This window comes from Eucyclogobius newberryi, unplaced genomic scaffold, assembly GCF_026437365.1.
Source record: "Eucyclogobius newberryi isolate DKJ021-1_F unplaced genomic scaffold, fEucNew1.0.hap1 SCAF_14, whole genome shotgun sequence".
In the NCBI taxonomy this organism is placed as follows: Eukaryota; Metazoa; Chordata; class Actinopteri; order Gobiiformes; family Gobiidae; genus Eucyclogobius; species Eucyclogobius newberryi.
Genome location: NW_027315768.1, coordinates 8137473 through 8151564, shown reverse-complemented (window position 1 = coordinate 8151564; position 14092 = coordinate 8137473). Strand labels below are relative to the sequence as shown.

General features: G+C 44.8%; 3 protein-coding genes and 1 long non-coding RNA gene across 4 annotated transcripts; 3 read left to right on the top strand and 1 right to left on the bottom strand.

The window, feature by feature from the left end:
- The first annotated feature begins 1959 nt into the window (after positions 1–1959).
- Positions 1960–4587, top strand: LOC140359372 (heat shock 70 kDa protein 1-like). The gene is made up of 2 exons (XM_072444267.1): positions 1960–2139; positions 2412–4587. The coding sequence occupies exon 2, from the start codon at positions 2431–2433 to the stop codon at positions 4345–4347; it is 1917 nt and encodes a 638-aa protein (XP_072300368.1). The 5' UTR covers positions 1960–2139; positions 2412–2430; the 3' UTR covers positions 4348–4587.
- On the bottom strand, positions 3896–8648 carry LOC140359373 (uncharacterized). The gene is made up of 2 exons (XR_011926852.1): positions 8516–8648; positions 3896–4358 (listed from the first exon to the last, which is right to left on the bottom strand). It is a non-coding gene; the product is annotated as an uncharacterized lncRNA (long non-coding RNA).
- On the top strand, positions 6063–8789 carry LOC140359371 (heat shock 70 kDa protein 1-like). Its single transcript, XM_072444266.1, has 2 exons — positions 6063–6283; positions 6556–8789. Exon 2 carries the CDS (start codon positions 6575–6577, stop codon positions 8489–8491), a length of 1917 nt encoding a protein of 638 aa, XP_072300367.1. The 5' UTR covers positions 6063–6283; positions 6556–6574; the 3' UTR covers positions 8492–8789.
- A 1488-nt stretch (positions 8790–10277) lies between these two features.
- Positions 10278–12928, top strand: LOC140359370 (heat shock 70 kDa protein 1-like). Its single transcript, XM_072444265.1, has 2 exons — positions 10278–10421; positions 10695–12928. Exon 2 carries the CDS (start codon positions 10714–10716, stop codon positions 12628–12630), a length of 1917 nt encoding a protein of 638 aa, XP_072300366.1. The 5' UTR covers positions 10278–10421; positions 10695–10713; the 3' UTR covers positions 12631–12928.
- Positions 12929–14092: the final 1164 nt, after the last annotated feature.

Here is a 14092-nt window from a genome sequence, read left to right as displayed (position 1 = left end):
AGAACAATAGAGACGAGAGAGGTGGAAGAGACAGAGCTTCTGATCGAGTGTTTTGTGGAAGAATATCGAGCTACTGCACAACGTGATGAGGGTTGTTGAGGTGGGTGTATTGGCAGGTGGCGGTGACCAATGGAAACGAGCCTCAAATTTGGCTTTTGTCGTTTAAGCTGTATTGTGCGACTTTAGAGCTAGAAATTAAACTTAAATTATTCATTTAGGTTTTTATTTTCTAGAGAGACCTGTGTTCTTACTGTGAGAAGACTTGCATCTTCACCAACCTGACTCGCGCCTCCACCTGCTTGTTTCCATGGTAATGTTGTTCCTTTAGCTAGAATATTCCACATGCTGGCATTAAACTTGTGAGAATCTTCAGCAGTGTGGTTTTAACTTTCTGTTTCCATGGAATCACGCGGAGACCAGCGGCTTTCTGAAGTCAAAATGTAAAGAAAGATGTATTTAGACGCCTAAAGTCATCATAACTGAACCTTAATTTGGTTGAAAACATATTTTAGAAGTCTCTATAAACAAAGAGAGTAGTCACATAAAGAGCAAAAAGAATCAAATCCACCTAAAGCTGAGCCCTGCAGAAGACCTGAGCTAACAATGTGCTACAACACTGCCATCTAGTGGATTTATGAGCAGAAGGACAGTTGGTTCTCTTAGTGAAGATAACCAAAATATAGTTCCAGTAGTGGAAAAAGTACTTACAATACAATTAAAAATACTTCATTGTCCCTCAAGGCATTTGAGTGTCATGATTGTAAATACTTGACTGTTGTTATTACAGAGTCATTTACACTCCAACGGTAAAATGAGGCGAACTTCAACGTGACAAACTATATTTTGTTACTAAAATGTTATTTGCAATGCTGGATTTTGCAATAAATGTGATGCAAAGATGAAACCTCTATGCGTTTTTGATGTAATAATAATATTAAAAAGTTTACTTTTTCATCTCCAAAGATAGACAAACAAGTGTTTAACCATTTAATGAACAAAATAAAGATGGGACAGAACTGTACCAAAATATCTACATTTTTATTAAGGCTGTGGCTGCAGAGCCGCGGCGCGGTCAAATGGCCCAGCAGTTTCAGGAACCGCGGCACTGCCATATAGCCTCATGGCTAACCCTAACCCTAACCCTAACCCTATTATAGCCTAAGAAAAAGTGAGGGTTTAAATAGCCTTAAGTAGTTTATCCCAAACTTTTCAGGCTGCGGATCCCCAAAATAACCACACAATCCAGCTGCGAACCCCACTCCTCATTAGAATTGTCGTTTGTGATCATTTCAAGTAGCAAAACAATTAAAATAAGGTTTAATTTTGTTTAATTTAAGTAGTTTATTGTGTTATTTTACCTAATATCACTAACATATACGGTTTTCGATTTTAAATGACATTAAATGCAGTGTCATAAGTTTAAAATGTACATCGTCAAAGTCATCTCGTGACCCCCAACTCGTGCCTAGTGACCCCCGGGGATCCCAAACCGCACTTTAGGAACCACTGGCCTACAGCATAGGACATTTATAGATGATAGATTTATATTATCTCTCTTTCATTCTTGGGTGGAGGTGGTGAAAAACTTTTTAAATGTTCTTTTTATTACAATGCCCTTCAATAAAATAATCATAAAAACAAGAGACATAACCACAACGCTGGCAAAAATGGTTCTCAAACTGAGTAAAGGCATTATAGGTTTTCAGCTCCTGTAAAGCCAAAACTCGTTCAAATCTCCTGTAAACATGACCAATTTTCCGGGTGTTTTCTCTAAGTTTCTGTCAGAGTCTAGAACGGCAGCATGTTTGGGGGAGGGCCGACGACGTCACCACGCTGTCCTGTCGTTCAGGGCTCTGATTGGACAGAATCACAGAAGAGGCCGGAGGTTTCCAGAAAGTGCCAGAAGAAGGCGGGAGCAGTATAAATACAGCTCGAGGAGAGAGAGGAGAGACAATCAGAACAGAAGTGCTGCAGAAGGACAAACCACTACTGAGAAGTACAAGACTCTACAGAGAGCAGAAGAACTATAGAGAGAACTACAGAGAGCACAAGAACTATAGAGAGAACTACAGAGCTGAGACACAAGAACATTGAAACTACAGAGGCAGAAGAATACTAAGACTGCAAACCTATTGAATTGTAAGTACACTACACTGCTTTTAATAATATTGGATTGATGCATCTTTTGGATTTTTGAATTCATTTGATAGTAGGAAACATTTTTTTTTCTATATAAACACATTTCTAGCAGTAAAAAAAAAGGAAAATCTAATATTTAAATAAATATATGTTTAACTACAATAAAGCATGACATTTGCATGATGGGTATTTTTCTACAACAGTTGTAGTTATTTAACTAGTTATAACAAATTACTTCAAAACAACTAAAAATAGTATTCATTGTTTTTCAGGAGACAAACACAGAACAAGATGTCTGCAAAAGGAGTGGCAGTGGGCATTGACCTGGGCACCACATACTCGTGTGTGGGGGTCTTCCAACATGGAAAGGTGGAAATCATCGCCAATGACCAGGGCAACAGGACCACCCCCAGCTATGTGGCCTTCACCGACACTGAGCGCCTCATCGGAGATGCTGCCAAGAACCAGGTGGCCCTCAACCCCAACAACACAGTGTTTGACGCCAAGAGGCTGATCGGCCGCAGGTTTGATGACTCCACAGTGCAGGCCGACATGAAGCACTGGCCCTTCAAAGTGGTGAACGACACAGGCAAACCCAAGATCGGAGTGGAGTACAAGAGAGAGGACAAGACCTTCAGCCCTGAGGAGATCTCCTCCATGGTTCTGGTGAAGATGAAGGAGGTGGCAGAGGCCTATCTGGGCCAGAAAGTGTCCAACGCAGTCATCACTGTCCCGGCCTACTTCAACGACTCGCAGAGACAGGCCACTAAAGACGCAGGTGTGATCGCCGGCCTCAACGTCCTGAGGATCATCAACGAGCCCACGGCCGCCGCCATCGCCTACGGCCTGGACAAAGGTCGCTCCGGCGAGCGCAACGTCCTCATCTTTGACCTGGGAGGAGGCACCTTCGACGTGTCCATCCTCAGCATCGATGATGGCGTCTTTGAGGTCAAGGCTACGGCCGGAGACACACATCTGGGAGGAGAGGACTTTGACAACCGCATGGTCAACCATTTTGTGCAGGAGTTCAAGAGGAAACACAAGAAGGACATTAGCCAGAACAAGAGAGCCCTGAGGAGGCTGCGCACTGCATGTGAGAGGGCCAAGAGGACCCTGTCCTCCAGCTCCCAGGCCAGCATCGAGATCGACTCTCTGTTTGAGGGACAAGACTTCTACACCTCCATCACAAGGGCACGCTTTGAGGAGCTGTGCGCCGACCTGTTCAGGGGAACACTGGAGCCTGTGGAGAAGGCCCTGAGGGACGCCAAGATGGACAAAGGACAGATCCAAGACATTGTCCTGGTGGGAGGCTCCACCAGGATCCCTAAAGTCCAGAAACTCCTGCAGGACTTCTTCAACGGCCGCGACCTGAACAAAAGCATCAACCCAGATGAGGCCGTGGCCTACGGTGCAGCCGTCCAGGCTGCCATTCTCTCTGGGGACACCTCTGAGAAGGTCCAGGACCTGCTACTGCTGGACGTGGCCCCTCTGTCCCTGGGCATCGAGACGGCCGGAGGAGTCATGACCGCTCTCATCAAACGCAACACCACCATCCCGACCAAGCAGACCCAGACCTTCAGCACCTACTCCGACAACCAGCCCGGAGTCCTCATCCAGGTGTATGAGGGTGAACGCGCTATGACCAAAGACAACAACCTGCTGGGCCGCTTCGAGCTCACGGGCATCCCCCCGGCCCCCCGAGGAGTCCCTCAAATCGAAGTCACCTTCGACATCGACGCCAACGGCATTCTGAACGTGTCGGCGGTGGACAAGAGCACGGGCAAAGAGAACAAGATCACCATCACAAACGACAAGGGCCGGCTCAGCAAAGAGGAGATCGAGAAGATGGTGCAGGACGCCGACAAGTTCAAAGCTGAGGATGAAGCCCAGAGGAACAGGGTCAGTGCCAAGAACGCTCTGGAGGCTTACGTGTTCACGGTGAAGAACAGCGTGCAGGACGAGGCCGTGAGCAGCAAACTGAGCCAGGACGACCGCAAGAAGCTACTGGACAAGTGTGAGGAGACCATGAGCTGGCTGGACAACAACCAGCTGGCTGAGGTGGAGGAGTATCAGCACAAGCAGAAGGAGCTGGAGAAAGTGTGTAACCCCATCATCAGTAGGCTCTACCAGGGAGCCCCACCCCCAAGCACCTGCAGAGAGGAGGCCCGTGGAGGCTCCCAGGGGCCCACCATCGAAGAGGTGGACTAAAGCAGCCAGACCTGACACTGGGACTGAAATAAGACCCTGGACTGTTTAAAGACTTTTTATTACAAAGAGCTTCCAACAGTTCTGCCTTTTGGTACTTTTGAGTGTCATGTTTTATAATGATAAGCTGCATGTAAATACTTGACTGTTGTTATTACAGAGTCATTTACACTCCAATGGTAAAATGAGGCAAACTTCAATGTCACAAACTTCTGTGTAAATAGATAGATAAAATATATTTTGTTACTAAAATGTCATTTGCAATGCTGGATTTTGCAATAAATGTGATGCAAAGATGAAACCTCTATGCGTTTTTGATGTAATAATAATATTAAAAAGTTACTTTTTCATCTCCAAAGATAGACAAACAAGCGTTTAACTGTTTAATGAACTAAATAAAGATGGGACCGAACTGGACCAAAATATCTACATTTTTATTAACATATAAATGGGCCTGTCACAATATTCACTATCTTGAATTATCTTTCAATGAATGATGGAGCACGGAACAATATTTTCAGGGCTCAATAGTAAATGATGTTAGGGTATGTCATGTCACAAAACATAGGCAACAAAAAAAGTGATACAAACTTCCATTTAGTGGTTGTCTTTGGTACTGCAGAAAGCAGAGAAAGTATCATAGCAAAATGTTATCAATCTGGGCAAACACTGACTTTAGATTTCATCAATAGCCACAATATTGACCCTTAATGGTTTTTTTTTTAATGTTTTTTTAAGCTAAATATTAACCAAATGTTTCATGAGTTTACAGGACTTATAAAGTATACAACTTAAACAAAGCGTTTTTTTTTTTTTCCTGCTGTGATGCTTTTAATCAATTACATGAAAATCTAAGTGTTGGCCTACGCCTACATGCTGATGTAGGGACAGGATATGTCTGAAGCGTTTTATCTGAAATAGTTGTAGCCTAAGAAAAAGTGAGGGTTTAAATAGCCTGAAGTACTGTATCCCAAACTTTTCAGGCTGCGGATCCCCAAAATAACCACACAATCCAGCTGCGAACCCCACTCCTCATTAGAATTGTCGTTTGTGATCATTTCAAGTAGCAAAACAATTAAAATAAGGTTTAATTTTGTTTAATTTAAGTAGTTTATTGTGTTATTTTACCTAATATCACTAACATATACGGTTTTCGATTTTAAATGACATTAAATGCAGTGTCATAAGTTTAAAATGTACATCGTCAAAGTCATCTCGTGACCCCCAACTCGTGCCTAGTGACCCCCGGGGATCCCAAACCGCACTTTAGGAACCACTGGCCTACAGCATAGGACATTTATAGATGATAGATTTATATTATCTCTCTTTCATTCTTGGGTGGAGGTGGTGAAAAACGTTTTAAATGTTCTTTTTATTACAATGCCCTTCAATAAAATAATCATAAAAACAAGAGACATCACCACAACGCTGGCAAAAATGGTTCTCAAACTGAGTAAAGGCATTATAGGTTTTCAGCTCCTGTAAAGCCAAAACTCGTTCAAATCTCCTGTAAACATGACCAATTTTCCGGGTGTTTTCTCTAAGTTTCTGTCAGAGTCTAGAACGGCAGCATGTTTGGGGGAGGGCCGACGACGTCACCACGCTGTCCTGTCGTTCAGGGCTCTGATTGGACAGAATCACAGAAGAGGCGGGAGGTTTCCAGAAAGTGCCAGAAGAAGGCGGGAGCAGTATAAATACAGCTCGAGGAGAGAGAGGAGAGACAATCAGAACAGAAGTGCTGCAGAAGGACAAACCACTACTGAGAAGTACAAGACTCTACAGAGAGCAGAAGAACTATAGAGAGAACTACAGAGAGCACAAGAACTATAGAGAGAACTACAGAGAGCACAAGAACTATAGAGAGAACTACAGAGCTGAGACACAAGAACATTGAAACTACAGAGGCAGAAGAATACTAAGACTGCAAACCTATTGAATTGTAAGTACACTACACTGCTTTTAATAATATTGGATTGATGCATCTTTTGGATTTTTTAATTCATTTGATAGTAGGAAACATTTTTTTTCTATATAAACACATTTCTAGCAGTAAAAAAAAATGGAAAATCTAATATTTAAATAAATATATGTTTAACTACAATAAAGCATGACATTTGCATGATGGGTATTTTTCTACAACAGTTGTAGTTATTTAACTAGTTATAACAAATTACTTCAAAACAACTAAAAATAGTATTCATTGTTTTTCAGGAGACAAACACAGAACAAGATGTCTGCAAAAGGAGTGGCAGTGGGCATTGACCTGGGCACCACATACTCGTGTGTGGGGGTCTTCCAACATGGAAAGGTGGAAATCATCGCCAATGACCAGGGCAACAGGACCACCCCCAGCTATGTGGCCTTCACCGACACTGAGCGCCTCATCGGAGATGCTGCCAAGAACCAGGTGGCCCTCAACCCCAACAACACAGTGTTTGACGCCAAGAGGCTGATCGGCCGCAGGTTTGATGACTCCACAGTGCAGGCCGACATGAAGCACTGGCCCTTCAAAGTGGTGAACGACACAGGCAAACCCAAGATCGGAGTGGAGTACAAGGGAGAGGACAAGACCTTCAGCCCTGAGGAGATCTCCTCCATGGTTCTGGTGAAGATGAAGGAGGTGGCAGAGGCCTATCTGGGCCAGAAAGTGTCCAACGCAGTCATCACTGTCCCGGCCTACTTCAACGACTCGCAGAGACAGGCCACTAAAGACGCAGGTGTGATCGCCGGCCTCAACGTCCTGAGGATCATCAACGAGCCCACGGCCGCCGCCATCGCCTACGGCCTGGACAAAGGTCGCTCCGGCGAGCGCAACGTCCTCATCTTTGACCTGGGAGGAGGCACCTTCGACGTGTCCATCCTCAGCATCGATGATGGCGTCTTTGAGGTCAAGGCTACGGCCGGAGACACACATCTGGGAGGAGAGGACTTTGACAACCGCATGGTCAACCATTTTGTGCAGGAGTTCAAGAGGAAACACAAGAAGGACATTAGCCAGAACAAGAGAGCCCTGAGGAGGCTGCGCACTGCATGTGAGAGGGCCAAGAGGACCCTGTCCTCCAGCTCCCAGGCCAGCATCGAGATCGACTCTCTGTTTGAGGGACAAGACTTCTACACCTCCATCACAAGGGCACGCTTTGAGGAGCTGTGCGCCGACCTGTTCAGGGGAACACTGGAGCCTGTGGAGAAGGCCCTGAGGGACGCCAAGATGGACAAAGGACAGATCCAAGACATTGTCCTGGTGGGAGGCTCCACCAGGATCCCTAAAGTCCAGAAACTCCTGCAGGACTTCTTCAACGGCCGCGACCTGAACAAAAGCATCAACCCAGATGAGGCCGTGGCCTACGGTGCAGCCGTCCAGGCTGCCATTCTCTCTGGGGACACCTCTGAGAAGGTCCAGGACCTGCTACTGCTGGACGTGGCCCCTCTGTCCCTGGGCATCGAGACGGCCGGAGGAGTCATGACCGCTCTCATCAAACGCAACACCACCATCCCGACCAAGCAGACCCAGACCTTCAGCACCTACTCCGACAACCAGCCCGGAGTCCTCATCCAGGTGTATGAGGGTGAACGCGCTATGACCAAAGACAACAACCTGCTGGGCCGCTTCGAGCTCACGGGCATCCCCCCTGCCCCCCGAGGAGTCCCTCAAATCGAAGTCACCTTCGACATCGACGCCAACGGCATTCTGAACGTGTCGGCGGTGGACAAGAGCACGGGCAAAGAGAACAAGATCACCATCACAAACGACAAGGGCCGGCTCAGCAAAGAGGAGATCGAGAAGATGGTGCAGGACGCCGACAAGTTCAAAGCTGAGGATGAAGCCCAGAGGAACAGGGTCAGTGCCAAGAACGCTCTGGAGGCTTACGTGTTCACGGTGAAGAACAGCGTGCAGGACGAGGCCGTGAGCAGCAAACTGAGCCAGGACGACCGCAAGAAGCTACTGGACAAGTGTGAGGAGACCATGAGCTGGCTGGACAACAACCAGCTGGCTGAGGTGGAGGAGTATCAGCACAAGCAGAAGGAGCTGGAGAAAGTGTGTAACCCCATCATCAGTAGGCTCTACCAGGGAGCCCCACCCCCAAGCACCTGCAGAGAGGAGGCCCGTGGAGGCTCCCAGGGGCCCACCATCGAAGAGGTGGACTAAAGCAGCAAGACCTGACACTGGGACTGAAATAAGACCCTGGACTGTTTAAAGACTTTTTATTACAAAGAGCTTCCAACAGTTCTGCCTTTTGGTACTTTTGAGTGTCATGTTTTATAATGATAAGCTGCATGTAAATACTTGACTGTTGTTATTACAGAGTCATTTACACTCCAACGGTAAAATGAGGCAAACTTCAATGTCACAAACTTCTGTGTAAATAGATAGATAAAATATATTTTGTTACTAAAATGTCATTTGCAATGCTGGATTTTGCAATAAATGTGATGCAAAGATGAAACCTCTATGCGTTTTTGATGTAATAATAATATTAAAAAGTTACTTTTTCATCTCCAAAGATAGACAAACAAGCGTTTAACTGTTTAATGAACTAAATAAAGATGGGACCGAACTGGACCAAAATATCTACATTTTTATTAACATATAAATGGGCCTGTCACAATATTCACTATCTTGAATTATCTTTCAATGAATGATGGAGCACGGAACAATATTTTCAGGGCTCAATAGTAAATGATGTTAGGGTATGTCATGTCACAAAACATAGGCAACAAAAAAAGTGATACAAACTTCCATTTAGTGGTTGTCTTTGGTACTGCAGAAAGCAGAGAAAGTATCATAGCAAAATGTTATCAATCTGGGCAAACACTGACTTTAGATTTCATCAATAGCCACAATATTGACCCTTATGGGTTTTTTTAAATGTTTTTTTAAGCTAAATATTAACCAAATGTTTCATGAGTTTACAGGACTTATAAAGTATACAACTTAAACAAAGCGTTTTTTTTTTCCTGCTGTGATGCTTTTAATCAATTACATGAAAATCTAAGTGTTGGCCTACGCCTACATGCTGATGTAGGGACAGGATATGTCTGAAGCGTTTTATCTGAAATAGTTGTAGCCTAAGAAAAAGTGAGGGTTTAAATAGCCTGAAGTACTGTATCCCAAACTTTTCAGGGTGCGGATCCCCAAAATAACCACACAATCCAGCTGCGAACCCCACTCCTCATTAGAATTGTCGTTTGTGATCATTTCAAGAAGCAAAACAATTAAAATAAGGTTTAATTTTGTTTAATTTAAGTAGTTTATTGTGTTATTTTACCTAATATCACTAACATATACGGTTTTCGATTTTAAATGACATTAAATGCAGTGTCATAAGTTTAAAATGTACATCGTCAAAGTCATCTCGTGACCCCCAACTCGTGCCTAGTGACCCCCGGGGATCCCAAACCGCACTTTAGGAACCACTGGCCTACAGCATAGGACATTTATAGATGATAGATTTATATTATCTCTCTTTCATTCTTGGGTGGAGGTGGTGAAAAACTTTTTAAATGTTCTTTTTATTACAATGCCCTTCAATAAAATAATCATAAAAACAAGAGACATCACCACAACGCTGGCAAAAATGGTTCTCAAACTGAGTAAAGGCATTATAGGTTTTCAGCTCCTGTAAAGCCAAAACTCGTTCAAATCTCCTGTAAACATGACCAATTTTCCGGTGTTTTCTCTAAGTTTCTGTCAGAGTCTAGAACGGCAGCATGTTTGGGGGAGGGTCGACGACGTCACCACGCTGTCCTGTCGTTCAGGGCTCTGATTGGACAGAATCACAGAAGAGGCCGGAGGTTTCCAGAAAGTGCCAGAAGAAGGCGGGAGCAGTATAAATACAGCTCGAGGAGAGAGAGGAGAGACAATCAGAACAGAAGTGCTGCAGAAGGACAAACCACTACTGAGAAGTACAAGACTCTACAGAGAGAAGAAGAACTATAGAGAGAACTACAGAGAGCACAAGAACTATAGAGAGAACTACAGAGAGCACAAGAACTATAGAGAGAACTACAGAGCTGAGACACAAGAACATTGAAACTACAGAGGCAGAAGAATACTAAGACTGCAAACCTATTGAATTGTAAGTACACTACACTGCTTTTAATAATATTGGATTGATGCATCTTTTGGATTTTTGAATTCATTTGATTGTAGGAAACATTTTTTTTTCTATATAAACACATTTCTAGCAGTAAAAAAAAAAGGAAAATCTAATATTTAAATAAATATATGTTTAACTACAATAAAGCATGACATTTGCATGATGGGTATTTTTCTACAACAGTTGTAGTTATTTAACTAGTTATAACAAATTACTTCAAAACAACTAAAAATAGTATTCATTGTTTTTCAGGAGACAAACACAGAACAAGATGTCTGCAAAAGGAGTGGCAGTGGGCATTGACCTAGGCACCACATACTCGTGTGTGGGGGTCTTCCAACATGGAAAGGTGGAAATCATCGCCAATGACCAGGGCAACAGGACCACCCCCAGCTATGTGGCCTTCACCGACACTGAGCGCCTCATCGGAGATGCTGCCAAGAACCAGGTGGCCCTCAACCCCAACAACACAGTGTTTGACGCCAAGAGGCTGATCGGCCGCAGGTTTGATGACTCCACAGTGCAGGCCGACATGAAGCACTGGCCCTTCAAAGTGGTGAACGACACAGGCAAACCCAAGATCGGAGTGGAGTACAAGGGAGAGGACAAGACCTTCAGCCCTGAGGAGATCTCCTCCATGGTTCTGGTGAAGATGAAGGAGGTGGCAGAGGCCTATCTGGGCCAGAAAGTGTCCAACGCAGTCATCACTGTCCCGGCCTACTTCAACGACTCGCAGAGACAGGCCACTAAAGACGCAGGTGTGATCGCCGGCCTCAACGTCCTGAGGATCATCAACGAGCCCACGGCCGCCGCCATCGCCTACGGCCTGGACAAAGGTCGCTCCGGCGAGCGCAACGTCCTCATCTTTGACCTGGGAGGAGGCACCTTCGACGTGTCCATCCTCAGCATCGATGATGGCGTCTTTGAGGTCAAGGCTACGGCCGGAGACACACATCTGGGAGGAGAGGACTTTGACAACCGCATGGTCAACCATTTTGTGCAGGAGTTCAAGAGGAAACACAAGAAGGACATTAGCCAGAACAAGAGAGCCCTGAGGAGGCTGCGCACTGCATGTGAGAGGGCCAAGAGGACCCTGTCCTCCAGCTCCCAGGCCAGCATCGAGATCGACTCTCTGTTTGAGGGACAAGACTTCTACACCTCCATCACAAGGGCACGCTTTGAGGAGCTGTGCGCCGACCTGTTCAGGGGAACACTGGAGCCTGTGGAGAAGGCCCTGAGGGACGCCAAGATGGACAAAGGACAGATCCAAGACATTGTCCTGGTGGGAGGCTCCACCAGGATCCCTAAAGTCCAGAAACTCCTGCAGGACTTCTTCAACGGCCGCGACCTGAACAAAAGCATCAACCCAGATGAGGCCGTGGCCTACGGTGCAGCCGTCCAGGCTGCCATTCTCTCTGGGGACACCTCTGAGAAGGTCCAGGACCTGCTACTGCTGGACGTGGCCCCTCTGTCCCTGGGCATCGAGACGGCCGGAGGAGTCATGACCGCTCTCATCAAACGCAACACCACCATCCCGACCAAGCAGACCCAGACCTTCAGCACCTACTCCGACAACCAGCCCGGAGTCCTCATCCAGGTGTATGAGGGTGAACGCGCTATGACCAAAGACAACAACCTGCTGGGCCGCTTCGAGCTCACGGGCATCCCCCCGGCCCCCCGAGGAGTCCCTCAAATCGAAGTCACCTTCGACATCGACGCCAACGGCATTCTGAACGTGTCGGCGGTGGACAAGAGCACGGGCAAAGAGAACAAGATCACCATCACAAACGACAAGGGCCGGCTCAGCAAAGAGGAGATCGAGAAGATGGTGCAGGACGCCGACAAGTTCAAAGCTGAGGATGAAGCCCAGAGGAACAGGGTCAGTGCCAAGAACGCTCTGGAGGCTTACGTGTTCACGGTGAAGAACAGCGTGCAGGACGAGGCCGTGAGCAGCAAACTGAGCCAGGACGACCGCAAGAAGCTGCTGGACAAGTGTGAGGAGACCATGAGCTGGCTGGACAACAACCAGCTGGCTGAGGTGGAGGAGTACCAGCACAAGCAGAAGGAGCTGGAGAAAGTGTGTAACCCCATCATCAGTAGGCTCTACCAGGGAGCCCCACCCCCAAGCACCTGCAGAGAGGAGGCCCGTGGAGGCTCCCAGGGGCCCACCATCGAAGAGGTGGACTAAAGCAGCCAGACCTGACACTGGGACTGAAATAAGACCCAGGACTGTTTAAAGACTTTTTATTACAAAGAGCTTCCAACAGTTCTGCCTTTTGGTACTTTTGAGTGTCATGTTTTATAATGATAAGCTGCATGTAAATACTTGACTGTTGTTATTACTGAGTCATTTACACTCCAACGGTAAAATGAGGCAAACTTCAATGTCACAAACTTCTGTGTAAATAGATAGATAAAATATATTTTGTTACTAAAATGTCATTTTCAATGCTGGATTTTGCAATAAATGTGATGCAAAGATGAAACCTCTATGCGTTTTTGATGTAATAATAATATTAAAAAGTTACTTTTTCATCTCCAAAGATAGACAAACAAGCGTTTAACTGTTTAATGAACTAAATAAAGATGGGACCGAACTGGACCAAAATATCTACATTTTTATTAACATATAAATGGGCCTGTCACAATATTCACTATCTTGAATTATCTTTCAATGAATGATGGAGCACGGAACAATATTTTCAGGGCTCAATAGTAAATGATGTTAGGGTATGTCATGTCACAAAACATAGGCAACAAAAAAAGTGATACAAACTTCCATTTAGTGGTTGTCTTTGGTACTGCAGAAAGCAGAGAAAGTATCATAGCAAAATGTTATCAATCTGGGCAAACACTGACTTTAGATTTCATCAATAGCCACAATATTGACCCTTAATGGGGTTTTTTTAAATGTTTTTTAAAGCTAAATATTAACCAAATGTTTCATGAGTTTACAGTACTTATAAAGTATACAACTTAAACAAAGCGTTTTTTTTTTTTCCTGCTGTGATGCTTTTAATCAATTACATGAAAATCTAAGTGTTGGCCTACGCCTACATGCTGATGTAGGGACAGGATATGTCTGAAGCGTTTTATCTGAAATAGTTGTAGCCTAAGAAAAAGTGAGGGTTTAAATAGCCTGAAGTACTGTATCCCAAACTTTTCAGGGTGCGGATCCCCAAAATAACCACACAATCCAGCTGCGAACCCCACTCCTCATTAGAATTGTCGTTTGTGATCATTTCAAGTAGCAAAACAATTAAAATAAGGTTTAATTTTGTTTAATTTAAGTAGTTTATTGTGTTATTTTACCTAATATCACTAACATATACGGTTTTCGATTTTAAATGACATTAAATGCAGTGTCATAAGTTTAAAATGTACATCGTCAAAGTCATCTCGTGACCCCCAACTCGTGCCTAGTGACCCCCGGGGATCCCAAACCGCACTTTAGGAACCACTGGCCTACAGCATAGGACATTTATAGATGATAGATTTATATTATCTCTCTTTCATTCTTGGGTGGAGGTGGTGAAAAACTTTTTAAATGTTCTTTTTATTACAATGCCCTTCAATAAAATAATCATAAAAACAAGAGACATCACCACAACGCTGGCAAAAATGGTTCTCAAACTGAGTAAAGGCATTAT

What these genes read in the sequence shown, in the direction of transcription:
- LOC140359372 (XM_072444267.1), top strand. Translation starts at nt 2,431, where the DNA reads ATGTCTGCAAAAGGAGTGGCAGTGGGCATTGACCTGGGCACCACATAC.
- LOC140359371 (XM_072444266.1), top strand. Translation starts at nt 6,575, where the DNA reads ATGTCTGCAAAAGGAGTGGCAGTGGGCATTGACCTGGGCACCACATAC.
- LOC140359370 (XM_072444265.1), top strand. Translation starts at nt 10,714, where the DNA reads ATGTCTGCAAAAGGAGTGGCAGTGGGCATTGACCTAGGCACCACATAC.